At 35.5% G+C, this 14,651-nt stretch overlaps 1 protein-coding gene across 9 annotated transcripts in view; it reads right to left on the reverse strand.

The window, feature by feature from the left end:
• NR2C2 (nuclear receptor subfamily 2 group C member 2) overlaps positions 1 to 14,651 on the reverse strand; it is a 47,529-nt gene that overhangs the window by 12,290 nt on the left and 20,588 nt on the right. For 8 of the 9 annotated variants that reach the window (XR_006165940.1, XR_006165943.1, XR_006165939.1 and 5 more), the window contains 10 exons: positions 14,261 to 14,363; positions 13,047 to 13,226; positions 10,709 to 10,856; positions 8,954 to 9,047; positions 8,404 to 8,537; positions 6,570 to 6,747; positions 5,436 to 5,557; positions 4,790 to 4,929; positions 1,868 to 2,005; positions 222 to 327 (listed from right to left, as the gene is read on the reverse strand). Coding sequence is in view for 2 of the 9 variants with exons in the window: in XM_042799371.1 (XP_042655305.1) it covers positions 222 to 327; positions 1,868 to 2,005; positions 4,790 to 4,929; positions 5,436 to 5,557; positions 6,570 to 6,747; positions 8,404 to 8,537; positions 8,954 to 9,047; positions 10,709 to 10,856; positions 13,047 to 13,226; positions 14,261 to 14,363 (1,343 nt within the window). In the remaining 7 variants the exon portion in view is untranslated. The remainder of the gene's footprint in view (positions 1 to 221; positions 328 to 1,867; positions 2,006 to 4,789; positions 4,930 to 5,435; positions 5,558 to 6,569; positions 6,748 to 8,403; positions 8,538 to 8,953; positions 9,048 to 10,708; positions 10,857 to 13,046; positions 13,227 to 14,260; positions 14,364 to 14,651) is intronic. The other variant, XM_042799372.1, reaches the window with a different exon arrangement.

Below are 14,651 nucleotides of genomic sequence, written 5' to 3' on the forward strand. Positions count from 1 at the left end.
CTCAAATTTCATTTACATGGAAGAAGCTAGACAGCTATTCTTGCTTCTACCTATCTTTAAACAAAACTGCTTGCTTTTATGAACAAGGTTCTAGTTCTTTCTCTTCAATAGTCAAAAAATAACAGATGTCAAAAAGTAAATTTGTACATCAATGATGTTATTTCGTACTTTTTCCAGCTACAGCCCACAATATTACTTTGGGTACTATAGACAATAAATACCTATAAGTATCTTCTGGATAGGTTTTTTGTACATAGTCCTGCAATTCCATCTGGGCCTTCTCCTGGAATTTTTCTATTTGGGTTGAACTGGTCAGACCAGGGTGATCTAAAGAAACAAAACATTTCTGTATGTCGATTGTTTCCCTATACATTGTGAAATATATGTAGTTGTAAGATTCTCACATTTAATTTCATTTAAATATTTCTCTTGTATTATGATGTTTAACATGTTAGCTGTATAAAGGAAACCACTCAACTGAACATTTGCTTCCTGGCTTCAGAATTAGGTTGCTCACTTTTCCCTCTATAGCTGTGTGTATCCACAAGAGCAAAAAGATTAAGCCTGTAGTTATGTACCAGGCAATGACACCCCTAGTTTATGTTTCTAAGCCTGATTTTTTAAAATGTGTTTGCCTTTGTGATTTCAGCTAACTATGCTGACTGATCAGTAGCTAGGATTGTTTTCTTGACAGATCAATTTCTTGACCTTCTCAAGTCTGGCTCGTGTTTTAATTCTAGCTGGCTCAGCACCTCAAAAATAGTGTCACATAATCAGGAAAAAACCCAAACCAAACGAAACCAAAAAAAACACCAGAAGATACCACATATCTGACTATGCCCAAATATCTTCAGTGTTGTGTTCACACTGCTCTTCCCTTGAAATGGGACAGAGATAACTTGAGTCTGTAGTTTCTTGCTCCTCCAGTTTGAATAAAAACCCTAATAAACCTAACCCTAATGGTACAATCTACCAAAAAAATTCAAAAGCAAATTTCAAGACACCAGTATCTTCTAATTACAGTAAGTTTTATTACAAAGAGAAAAATAATGTCAATGCAAAAAAAAAACAAAACAAAACCCTGACAAGAAGATACTCCTTTTCTTTGTATTTTGTTAAATTCAAAGTGGTAAACACATTTGAATTCAAGTAAGTAATTTACATTTCTGAGCAAGAGCTTCCTTTTGCTTAGCCTGTCAACAGTTTTAAACTAACCTTTCTGTGTCCTAGGAACACTTCTCCACCTTCCCGTTTCTTTATTGTTCTTACCTTATCATTCCAGATAATCTCGAGGGTCTTGAGTAAATCCTCGTATTTCATAAACACTGTTGATCATGCTTTAGTTGTCTGCTGTCTTTTTCAGTAACAAATCAAAGACAGCCTGTTTACATTTAGTTTTGGAGATTTTGTGGAAGTTCCATATAAAATACAGTGGTATTTCTGCTCATATTTCAGCGATCCCTCTTAGGAGTATAATAAAAATATTAAAATTTAAGCCAATTTCTTTTTGTCACTGTGAGAATGTATTTCCTCTAATCCTTCCTGCTGTTTACTTCACTAATATTGCTAGTACATGTCCCAGACAGCTTGGTACTCAGAGATTCTCACCTGAAGGTAACCCAGAGTCTAGTCTTCTAAGGTGGGTATACAGGAAATACCTGCTATATTGGAACTGTAATGAACATGGATATGTTGCTCCAACGTTATTTTTAAAACACCTAACATTTGTGATAAATCACTATGGAACAATCAGTTTATCTGCAGCTTAACAGATCAGTCTCAAGACATTAGTCTCATTTTAAAAACTGCTAAAATATTAACATATGAATGCTAATTATTTAAAAAGTATGGTTACTAAATTCCTTACCAGGGCTAAAGAGGACTATAGCCTTAAGGTATGCATATTCATATCCATCAATATCAAGCTTGGCCATGCTGTTACAGAACTCCTGAAGTTTCCAGATGTGTTCCATGACTTGCTTTATTCTGTCTCCAGAAAGTTTATCTACAAAAAGATGTTGCTTACTATCATGTGAGCTCAAGTACATCTGATATATTAACCAATATCCTTTTATAAAACAAGTGAAGTGACATTTTAAAGTCTTTTGTGTCATATGCTATCTTAAAACCACTTAACATATAAGGATAGCCTAAATAACGATGGAAGTGAAGATTTATAAAGCTGAGTCAGACACAGGGCTAGCAAAAAGAATGCGACTCTTTCGCATAGTTTTGATAGAACGGCATAATCTGCAACACCAATCTTATTCCAGTGATGTACTGTTCTGAGCAGAGAGTCTCAAATTATGGTGAATTATTCTACAAATGGCTAGAGTGATTCTGGGAACGAACGGAAGAGCAGCAATAACAGTGCTACTTTTTCCTCTATCTGTACTTTTAGAAGTGAATTTTTAATTTACTGTGGTAAATAGTCTTTTTTCCTTCCAATGGGGTAAATTCACTCAAATGCATGTACATACATTCTTCCATCATTTGAAATACCGTGTCTTATGTTGGCATCATATTCTTTCTTAAAATGTTGATTTAAAAAAAAAAAAACAAAACAAAACATTATGTGTGGATAAGTTACAATTGAGTGGTATCAGCTGCTCAGCTGGGGAGGGAGAGATTTCTCTTTTGGGAAATACACCTCCCTGACTGCGTTTCTGCAGACTAGTCAAAGAATGAAAACTTTAGAGATTACATTAAGACAAATTACTATTATCAAACTTCAGAGATAAGTCAATTTACAAGGGATAAAACCTTTCCTTGAGAAACACATCAGAATCATTTTATTCCAGCCATGATCTCTAATGCTAGTTTTTCATATCATTGATACTTAAGTATTTTACCTTTGTACAGCTAACGGTGTATAGGATTGCTTAGACCCATGTGCCTTAAACTGAATCTTTGATGTAATTTATGATTATTTTACATATTTTCTGAAACCACAATAAAAAGATTGAACAGAACAAACATTTTTTGCACAATGTCTTGAAATAAGAATGAAAGCATAATATACATTTCTAAAATACATGAATTGTGATACGAGTTTGTGGTTAGCCGAGATGGATCAAGATGCACATAATATAGAAATAAAAACATTACATTAAATGGGAAACGATGGTGTAGAAATACTCCTGAAAAGTGAACTTGAATTCCAGAGTTTCCAAATAGTCTCGTCACGAATATGCTTCCTATATAAAGTTCTGAAATTTCTTCACTTTGTTTTGAATTTTAAAGTTATAATACACAATATAATATGATAACTTTGCAGAATAGATAAATAAAACAAATAATCAACAAACCATAGTAAAACAAATAATCCTCTTTTCTTGGCCAGTCTCAGGTAACTTTGTATTACTGGCCATACAGGCTATAAAGCAAATTAATCTTTTTTCTTTTTTAAGACAGGGGAACAGAAGTGGATCCATCTTAAGGCTGTAACAGCCCCACCACTTACTCCTCCACAGACTCATTGCCAGGGGTGTAGGTGGAACAGACAGCTCTATTCTGACAGATATAATTAACAGCCTAACTCAGTGCAGAACATACAATGTGCAGTTTCCCTACTGGTCTTTTAAAACCTTGACTGACTCTCTGTGCAGGAAAGGAGCAACAGTTTGTATTATTTTCAGGGCTGTCCAGGCTCTCTTAAATTACAAAAAGAAACACACACCCCTCTCATATCCATTATGAAAGTATACTATCCATTTAATAATCAAATTCCTGTCTAATTTACTTTATCATAACAAAGCTAATAAAGTAGATTAAAACAATGTCCTTTTCTAGGACTGAAGGATATTAAACATTTTTTTCAGATTACCTATTTTTGTATATTTTATAGTTCTACAATCAAGTTTTACTCTCTTCTGTGAAAGCCTACTTTCCAAGTTTTGCTGCATGCACAATAATGGCACCACAAAAATCATCAAATTGGTACCAAATAGTATTCTGCAACTACTTTTAACTCACATTTAAATTTAAGATAGTTTACATGTAATATGCAGGGTTTTCAGAATTAAAGCTGCTAGTATTTTTTTTTCCTTCTGCTAAAAACTGAGTATTATTTTTATGCTAATCAATCATACTGATTGGGAGCATCCTTAAAGAAAAGAATTTAAAAAGCAACCATAACAGATTATAATCCATTCTAGATATAGTCATCATTATCAACAGGCCAACACTGAATTAAAAAATAAAGTTACATAAATATTCTAAAGAGTGTCAAGAAAATTGGTTGTTATATGCCTCAGAGGGTACTTCAAAATACATCAATTATTACTGCATTATAGCAGTATCCAAAACCATTATACTTGCAAGAAAATTCTCGTGACACTTGGCAAATGCTGTAGTTTTACACTGCAAAGAGGAGAAGGGAAGTTCTGGCAGGAAAAAAATCTGGTTTGGTTTGGAAGAAGACATCATTATTCTAAGAGGGAAAAAAAATTACATCTGGATGGAAAGAAAGCTCTGTGAGCACATTTAACTTCAGCATATACTTGTCTTTCTCTATAGTGCCAGTCAGATTTAGAAGATAGGAGAATACATCCTCTAGCCTTATGCCTTTCTTTTATGGGCACTTCTATCGCACAGAGATCTCTGTGAGGTCACAAACGTGGCTCCCCAGAGGAAAGCTAATTATGCAAGAGACAGCTTCTTCAGCCCCTGGATCCTGGGGAACAATTCTGCCACTGATGAGGAAACACCTCATGAGAAACGTTAGGCAAATGTCCTTGTAATGGTGACAGGACTGAACACGTATAAGAATCACAGACTGAAGACATACCTTCCTGTATGCTGTTCTGGAGATGGTTGACAATAGCTGCTAGGATAGTAGACAGACTCATCACCTGTGCACACTGTGCTAGGCCTAAGGTAAACAGCTCATTCCAGCAGGCACGCACAAGGCTGGTATTACAGTCCTGCCTATAAGCAACAAAAAAAATCAGACAACTGCAGGTAGTTTTCATATCTGGTTGGTATTACCCTATGTATAATTCTGTTAATGATAACAATTAATAATATGGATTAACGTATTGCAAATCACTTTAATAAAAGGCATGTATTAGCATATTACAAGTATTTCAAAAAGAATTGATAAGCCAAGTACAGGAAAACATTTCAGGTTATCCATAAAATGGTGCTCACCAGTTCTTTATCACGATATATTTCTACAAATTAAACGTTTGCTTTTGATTCAGCTTTAGCTTCTGTGACCACAGTGACATCAGATATTGTAGTTATCCCCTCCTTTTTCATCTTTTATTTTATTCTTCAGAAAGGAGAATAGTAGATAGTCTTCACACATTTTAAAGAATTAATTAAAAATTAAACAGTATCATCATTTCAAAATTCAAAATAACTGAAATGTGTTCAGATCCATGCTTAAATTAATTAGAAAGCAAACAGTTCAACAGAATATGTCCATTTACCCAAGAGCCTGAAATGCAGGTATGGACCTAGCCCAGTGCATAGAGAGAAAAAGTAGTCGTGATGCTGACTCACAGATGTAGTGTACATTAAGGTACTCTGGCATTGGACTGGGCATTGTCAGCTGCAAAAAATAAAAATACAGAACAATATATGCAGTTCAGACATGACCAATTTTTATGATCGATGAAATAACCAGCGAAAACATTCAAACTACTCTCACAGTCTGTCATAAGCAACTGTGTGACAAGAAATTGTCAAAGGAAAACTGTACTAACTCAATACTACTGGCAAGGAATGTAAAATAGAAGACAAGTAATTACGTGGGAGAGAGCACAAATGTTTCCTTTATAATGCTTTAATATTGATTTAATAATAATTAAATCTATTAATTTCATTGCTCTGTGGAGCATTGGTTAGCATCACAGTGCTATAAAAGATTCTTTTAAAAGTTTTTAAAAATAAGCAAAATAAAATCTAAAAATCTAAATATCTAAAATGGGAAAGTCATGTAATAGGAATCTACAGTCACAAAACACCATTAATGGGAATAAGCAGGTTATGATAAAAGTTTGACTACATTAAGTATTACTTATTTCATTAATGATCTTTGTATTTCTTGAAACAGTGCAATTTGATTACAAGATGAACACCCTTGTTTTTCGCACACTGTTTATCAACATGTGTTTTCTTGTACTCAGTTGAAGCTGAAGCATCTCTAAAATGCAAGACCTTTTTCAGTGGTCTAACCATAAGCACCTAAGAAGGCACTGTAATCTCTCTTTATATGAAGGAGCCTTTTAGATTAAATTTTTACACTATCTAGAATTAGAAACTAATTAAGCAAGACATCATACTATATGGATGATATGCAAAGTGATTATCAACAGCACTGGTAAGTGAAATAAATTTTAAAGCATCTTTCTGTCTGTGAAAAGGTGTTACAAAATAACACCTATACTCTTTGGATACAGCATGCAAGAGTGAAGATTGTATTAGAAGCTTTGTAACAGCAAATGTTATCTTAGGTTATATTGCCAAAATTAAATATAAGACTAAAGAAAACAGAGTAAACTAATTTTGGGTTATGTCTTAAGTGTTAGTTTGTTTAGTCAGACATTTATAGAAGCACATACCTTAAATGTGACATGTGTATCTGTAAGTAGGGGTCCTTCCACTTCAATAATTGGGGTTGACTGATCTCTACTGATTACATGAATATTCCCTCCTCCTGTAGGATCCATCCCATCTGCCAAGTTATGAGCTGCTGTACCATCTGTGGTATTAAGTGCTTTAGCCAAAGTATCAAATGCCCTGAAACAAACAAAAAAAAGTAATAAACAATGAAAGAGTACGTCCTTACACCTTACAAAAATTCAGAGTAGTGGTCAAATTAAACACTATAAAGCATTTCCACTTAGAGGTAACATATGCAGGAACTGTTTATGCTAAGACACAAGGTCAGACTTTTCATTACAACCTGGCCCCTCTGTACTATTTGAACATTAATAAAAGGAATAGATCTGCCGATGTATCACTGGTAAAAGACCTCCCCTGTAAGGGGGAACTTTTTATTATTGTAAATCCTGCTCTAATAGTTTTATGTTAGTATTTGTACTAGTAAAGGGGTCTATTGCACTTACCATTCACTATCCCCTCCTTCTCACCTTGAAATGTTTAACAGATTATGTGAGGATTATAAAACCAGGTGCACTCTGGATAAAACCCTGCAGTCTCTGTCCTTAACGTCCAATTTCTTGGAACAGTGGAGAATAGTGTGGTTCCCTTCTAGACAACATGCCCAAATTTCCTTTCCCTAAAGATGAGATATGGCCAGACTCTCCTGATCTCACAGTACAGACAGAGCCTTAGAAACATGACAGTTACATAACACTTACTGGTCCCTGGACTCCTTTATACTCAAGCTGTAGCTTGGCCAATGCCAAAATAAGGCAGTATAAATTTCTTTCTTATGATAACAGAGCTTAAAGAAAAATTTTGTGCTCCAATTTGATACCAGTGGACTGTATTATGGTACAGTGCTGTTTTGCCAGTATTTTTGTTAAGAAATTTAGGGGGAGGGGGAAAGGAGAAGGGTGTTGGATTATTTTTTTTCTGCTTTTAGAGTACAAAGTTGACATAAATTGAAGTTGCAGTGTCAAATATTTTTAAATATCAGTTCACTCAACACACTTGAGTTTAAATAAAAGACTTAAGATCCTTGAGTTCAACTCCTCTTAAAAATCTCCCACTTGAGAAACGACAGTTTTGAGGCCAAGTATTTTTCTTATTTCACTGTACTGCCCAATTATGTTGTCCTTCAACCCACCAACTCCTTCCTCCCACCCCTCTCAGAAACCCCTAAACAAAAACCCCACCAAAACCCCAAAGCATAAAAATCTCAAGCTCTGCTGGAAATTTTGAGATTCCATGTTCTTTCTCCCCATTTTTCTCACTAATAAAGACAACAAAGACTTCAAACTCTTTCTAAACATTAAAAAAAAGTTTATTAATCTTAGTTTAACTACATTTTCCCTAAACTATCAGCAGGTGTTATGGCAGCACAATCTCAAAAAGAAATCTGCACTAATACAGACCCCTAAACAGCAGGTCTAAGGGCAAGAGCATTGCACAGGATAGGCTACCATATAACAAGCCTATCAAATAAACCAGTACTGAAATGTTGCTATTCTCAGAGTCTCTCAAGGTCACAAACTAGTCATTTATTATTTTTCCAAGTACAAAATCTGGTCTAGCTTCAGAACACTACATTTATAACACAGGACAGAGTTCTTCTCAAGAGGACATCAGCCAAGCCTGTATTTCAAAACAGTTGGTTTTGGGTTTCAAAGTAGGGTGTCATCTCTACTGTGTTTGGTGTCACAGCGTCAAATTACTTCAATGAGTGAGTGTAAGTATACACTGTACAGAATACAGATTGCTAAATAAGATGCAACTATAAATGCATACCGTGTAATCTCACTTGCGGATTGCTCTTCTTGCTGAACTTCTGAAGTATCTCCATTATTTAGTGACTCACTGAGATTAGCAAGAGATGTTACAACATTTGCTAGTGTTCCTAAAGCACCCTGGCTTGTTTCAGCCTAAAAAGGAAAAACTGTATTAGTAGATCAAAATTTTAGGTAATGTATCATACATAAATTTCTCCCATTTTTAATCTCTGTGTTCTTTTTCCCTTATGTACCTTTTCCTTCCCCCTGAACACCTACGGGAAGAACAATGGCTCACAATGATCTTTAAATCCTATTGTAATCATCAATCCTAGCCTTGGCTGACATATCATGTGGGGAACTACCTGTGGCTGACCTTTTACAGAAATATGCCCAAGAAAAGAAATCATGTTCCTGCTGATCAGATCTTTACCTCCGTTTGTACAGATCTTCAGAATTAGCCCAACCTTATGTTCTGAAGAGCAAGAATTATTTGTATCTATGTACACAGCTAAAATAATCCGAACAAATAAGTATGTATGTTCAGAACTTAACTGAAAGAATAATACCTTGGAGTCAGCAGCTAGAAGGACTGTACCATCATCCCTGATCAAAGGCTGCTGAATATTCACAAGCATTCCTGGATCAAGAAGACCTGCTGACCTGTTCAAAAGCATAAGGCATCTGACAGTCAATAGTATTTTACATTAATCAGAAGAATGTGTAACAACCTATGTCAGAATAAAAGAGATGATTACCAATTTTTAAATTAGCAGTTTAACAATGTTCAGAGTTTATTCATCAGGACTTAAGTCTTTCTGAAAGAGTTTCCAAAAGTAGCTTGAAAGACAGGAAGACTGGAATATGTTTTCCTTCCCTGTGCAAAAGCAATTGCAACTTCCCAAACAGATATCCTCTCATTTGCTTTTTATGATGGTTTATTCTGTCTCAAGGGAAGTTGTCTTCTCATGCTCTCAGAAGTCACTTAATAGCTCTCGAGTTATGCATTAGACTTTGGAGGAAGGCATAACTCTGCATTCCAACTTAGACAATGGACAGCACTGAAGGAAAAAGTTATGTCAAGAAAATATATTTTACATTACAGAATACAGCGATAAACACTTGTGTAATCAAGGTCTGCATAAAATCTCTGCTGCCTTTACTTCTGCTACTTTTTGCCCAAACATCCTTTAGCTTTGCTGTATCTAATTTAGGGAGACAATGGGATGTCTTTGCAGTCTGCAAAGGTAAGTTTATTTGTTACTTACATAACACTCCAAGTCTGCATAAGCCAATACAAGTGCTTGCACAACAGGTTCAGGCTGCAGGGAATTTATAGTTGAAGGGGTCTGAGACTAACATTGTGAACTACCACAGGCAGCCAATTACCATGTGTTATGCAAATCTGAACTCTACATAAATAATAGAAAGTCACACTTAATGACTCTAATGATGTTTACAGGACTGTAAGGGATCTGTAGCACAAGGAAATCTCAAAGAAGCAAACGTGTCTGTGAGCATTACACTTTTGAACAATCTGACTTGCAAACGAGAACAATTCTCCAAGAAATTTGCAGCCCAGTCTTCCTAACTTCAGTATCATTTGCTGAACAAAGAATATATGGATACGTAAAAAATTAAAAAAAAAAAAAAAATATATAAAAACCCCCCCACCTGAATATTGAGATCCTAAACTAACTGGAGCTACAGTTTTAAAAATGTGATATTTAACCTACAGTTCTTTTTTTATTCTATTCAGAAAAAGGCAAATCTTGCCTCTACTTATTATGATATGCATTTCCACACCCACTGCCTAGCGAAACAACTGAGAGCATGGGAACCGCCTCAGAATATCTTCCATATAGTAAAAGGGAACTGCTGCTGGTTTGCTCTTGTTGAAGCCAGTCTCTTGGGATCTGAATCAGCAGTCACTGCAGTCTCTTTTGCTACTGTGTTTAGGAGAAGGAAGACTGAGTCTGCCATTTGCAGATTTGATTTGACAGAACTGCTAACCTGAATGCATCACAGTGTAAGCCTACATGCTTTTTGCCCGAGTATCATGTATTTGCCCTGACTGTGTTTTGACCTGGCTGGACAAGAGCCAGCTCTGAACTGAAAACCACTCAGCTATACTCAGACATAAAAACTTTCCTGAGAGGCAGAACAGTCTAGGTTGGTCTTGGTAATGGAAACTGGTGATGTGTGAACTGGAGCTTTCTGTCCAATTCTTTAGAGCAGAGGGGAAAAAAACAGAGTGCAGGTATGCCTGCAAAGTAATAGGCACAAATAACATTCAACAAGGCCTGTTAACCTGAGGTACTCACCGTGTCCCATCTTTATCTGCCACAAATGTTGGAGTTGCTATTAGAGGGCTTCGTAAATCTTTTCTGATATAGATTTTTTCAGTGGAAGCTGCACAGTTGGTTGGTTTTTCACGTTGCACATCAAAAGGCTTTCTTTCACTTTGAACCGCTACATAAAGATAGAAACATGCAGATTTGAAAGGCAGTAATTCAACTGAAAAATACCAAAAGAAAGTAGAATTCTCACAGTAGGGTTTTAGTTTACATGGTATATCAGCTCAGTGCAAAACTGGAAATTTAATATGATGACTAAAGAAACACTGGCTCCAATTTTACCATACCTGTAATTATGTACATTTTTAACTAGAAGTCACAGATGGATCATTTGCTCTAAGTTTTGCTGAACTGGAGTCAAAGCTTACTATTTCACTATTTCATTGGCATTTAATAAGATGGAACATTCTGCAAAATCGGTTTTCAAGTTTTGTTTTGTTTTGCTTTTTGTTCTGTGGGGGGTTTTTGCGTGTGTGGTTTTTTTTGTTTTTTTTTACAGGTAAAGCTATACCTAAATGTTAGGCACAGTCGTACTCTGGATGATTCAAAACAGTGCAAACCCAGAATGAATCCAGAAACAGTCAAGACTGGCAAGTTACATGAGAGATGCAGGTTAATTCCCTGGGAGATGAGTCTCTGCATGATAGGAAATTCACTCCCATCCATTCATTCCACCCAGTTAGGGAACAGTGTTCCAAAACTAACCTTTTCAGATCTTAGAACATTTCTACTTGATAACTGGAAGAAAATAAGCTCAGTCTCCTATGTGCCAAGCAAGTGTGGTAAATCTTTTAATAAAAATAGTAAGAAACAGTAGCTTTGTAATTTTAAAAGGAAGTTAAAAGTGCATCTTTAGAATATTAAGGTATTATTATTAAACAGATTACAGAAAGTTATCTGGAATCTACGTCACTAAACTTTACAAACTCCTCTACAGCTTGTCAGAACACCTGACTGCAGTAATTTTTCACCTGAAAATTAGGATAATAAAATGAGTAAAAGGCTATGAGGATAATATAAAGAATTTTTAGAAGTGTTGTACTAGTATTGATTTTCACAAGACTTTGCAAATGTAAGGCATAATATAAATGGAGACAATATTTCTGTGATATTCTTTGTACCAATTTATCATACAGCTCTAGAAGATTAACATTATTAACAAGCTAACAAAAAAAAAATCAACTTTCCTCTATAGTCCTTTTGAATATAACAATAAAATACATATATATAAAATACATCCTCTTAACCAGCAAGAGTTACTTAGTTCCTGATTTTATCTTTGCTAATATTGCTACTGTCAGCAAAATTTTGGGGCTTAAAAGTAGGTATATCCATTTTGTTGGCTTGGTGGATACGTCGACCCAATGCCCAATGAAGTCAGTAAGCATGTATCACTATCATACTGCGATAGGAAAGGTTTAGCTTCTGGAAATGCAGCAATTTCTCTTGTGTAAATGTCCCACCGCATACTCAGCACGCTGTGTGCAAAGCACAACAATTATCACTACAGGTCTGGAAGTTCCAGGCTGCAAATACAGCAGAGACCTCCCTATTTACAGCTTAAAGTTCTGCCTCCCTCAAACTCAGTGGTTGGGACTTATCCTGCCTAGATCAGAGCGGAAAAAAGCATTTGTTCCTTCACCTTAAATTCGCCATAAATTTATCACAAAACAACCAGGGTAATAGGCTTCATGAAATGCTGGAGAAGAAGCAGAGGTGCTAGAAATTGGAAACAAAATACACTGAAAGAGGTGTTTGGATGCTAGTACTGGAACAGTATGAAGCACTGCATATAAACATGAGAGTATATTGTTTAAAATATGACAGCTTATACAATGTCTCATAATACAATGCTCACAAATGACTAAATATAAAAATTAAAAAAAAAAAAAAAAAAGAAAAGGAAAAAAAAAGACACCAACTGCTTTCTATCACTGATTGAAAAAGCAGGAAAAATAAACCGGAAGAAAAGCAGATTCTGAACATGGTACATTAGACTCAGATTTCTGTCCATCCATATTAAGATCTTTTGTATTACAAACATACACTGTAATATGCATTCTAAGTGAGGCTCTAACTGGGCTTCTGAAAGACTACAGTAGTATGAGACAGTACAAAACAAATTACTACTGCACCTCAGACATAAAATGGTGATGAAAGAAGGGTACGGTAGATGCTTTGGCTGCCGAAAGTTCTGTTTCCTTGAAGCAACATACACTGAGATGGATAGAACACACTAAAAAGTTGTAGTCCACATATTTATTATTTGGCAGGCACAGTTTCACATTGGGTACTTAACACTCACATTCCATTTTCATGCCCATCTCTAGACATTTCTTAAGCCTACAAAACTGGCAGCGATTCCGATGGTGTTTATTGATGATACAGTCCTGGTTGCTACGACAACTGTAGGTCAAATTCTTTCTCACACTCCTTTTAAAGAAACCTTTGCATCCCTCACAACTGACAGCACCATAGTGACGACCTAGGAAACATATATATTATTAGATGGAAATTACTTATATTTTAGCATAGAAATATTTCTCTTAAGTGAAATATTGTAAAAGTCAGCCTTTAAACTTATTCTGTATTCTTGCCATCATTTTGGACCATGAAAGCATTGTTAAAGTCATACAGGATGTTTCTTGTTTACCTATTGCCAGGGCTTTTTGGTGCGAGAGTGGAGAGAAGAGGGGAAGGCTAAGCCTATTTCTGAATGAGACGCCTGTGAAGTGGTAGTTCCCATTCTGGACAAGTACAGATGCAACTCTATCTGCTGTTATAGATTATAGGTTACAGTAGAAGAACACAAAGGCTAAGAGTTGAAGTAATTTCAGAATATAAGTAATTTTACAATGAAATTTGAAATGCAATCTTAATTTAAAATTTCTATACATGTAAATCCTGATATGGTTTTAATTACATAAACACTTATTAAAGCAAGACAGAGAGACAGAAAGGTGTTTTCTCTGTAGCATGAAAACAGTCTGCTTCCTTGGCTAATGTAGAAATTTTACCTTGTAGACTCCTTGTTACTGCATGGATCTGTAACACTGAGGATTCATTTGATGTCTACTTGCCTTTTTCTGTGATAGTAAAAGACCAAAAGCTATCGAGGTCTTAAGTTTGTTAGAGCACTAAGAATTGTTTTCCTGGAGCAGGCGGACTTTTCTAGGTGACATGTTTATTGCATGGCTGCCCATAGCTGTCAGGAACCAGACTAAATGCTTCAAATAGACTCGTTCAATTAACAGGAGCTTTTAAATCATTATTTTGTCTTTCAGCACATGCCGATTTATCATACACTCCAGTTGAAGTACAAACTAATATTCTTCCAAGCAGAGTTTAACTATTCTGTGTGTACAGACACAAGTATAATGTTATCTTTTTCCATTTTAGACTCAATTGCTTTTGCCATTAGCATGGCTAAAATCAGTTATAATACATGAAAACTCCTCCCTTCATCCCAGTCATCCTTTCAACCAAGTTTCTTGAATACTACTTTCTATGCTTCCTTACCTGATGCTTTATCACCACAGACTACACAATATTCTACTACCTGCGGCCGCTGAACATCAGCTTTTCCTAGCAAACGTTCCACTGAAGCAGAGTCTGTCACTATCTAAAACAAAATTCCACAACAAAAAGAGGTAGTTAGCCAATATTTTCTTCTGACATGAAAGTAAGGAGTTTTACCTACAGAACAAGATTGGTGTATCAACTGAGAAGAGGTGGCTGAACTTGAGAGAAAGTATGACGTGGAATTAAGTAGTATAAAATGCAAGTTAATGAGAGTTTTTACCGTCAGTAGCAAGACTGTTGAAACAGTCATAGCAAAACAAATTCTGAATGTACCTCCTAGCTCTGTTCAGTAGAAATAAGTTTCTGCACTTGTGCAGTCAACAGTATT

The sequence above is a fragment of the Tyto alba genome, unplaced genomic scaffold (genome assembly GCF_018691265.1).
Source record: "Tyto alba isolate M040663 unplaced genomic scaffold, T.alba_DEE_v4.0 Super-Scaffold_3, whole genome shotgun sequence".
Classification (NCBI taxonomy): Eukaryota; Metazoa; Chordata; class Aves; order Strigiformes; family Tytonidae; genus Tyto; species Tyto alba.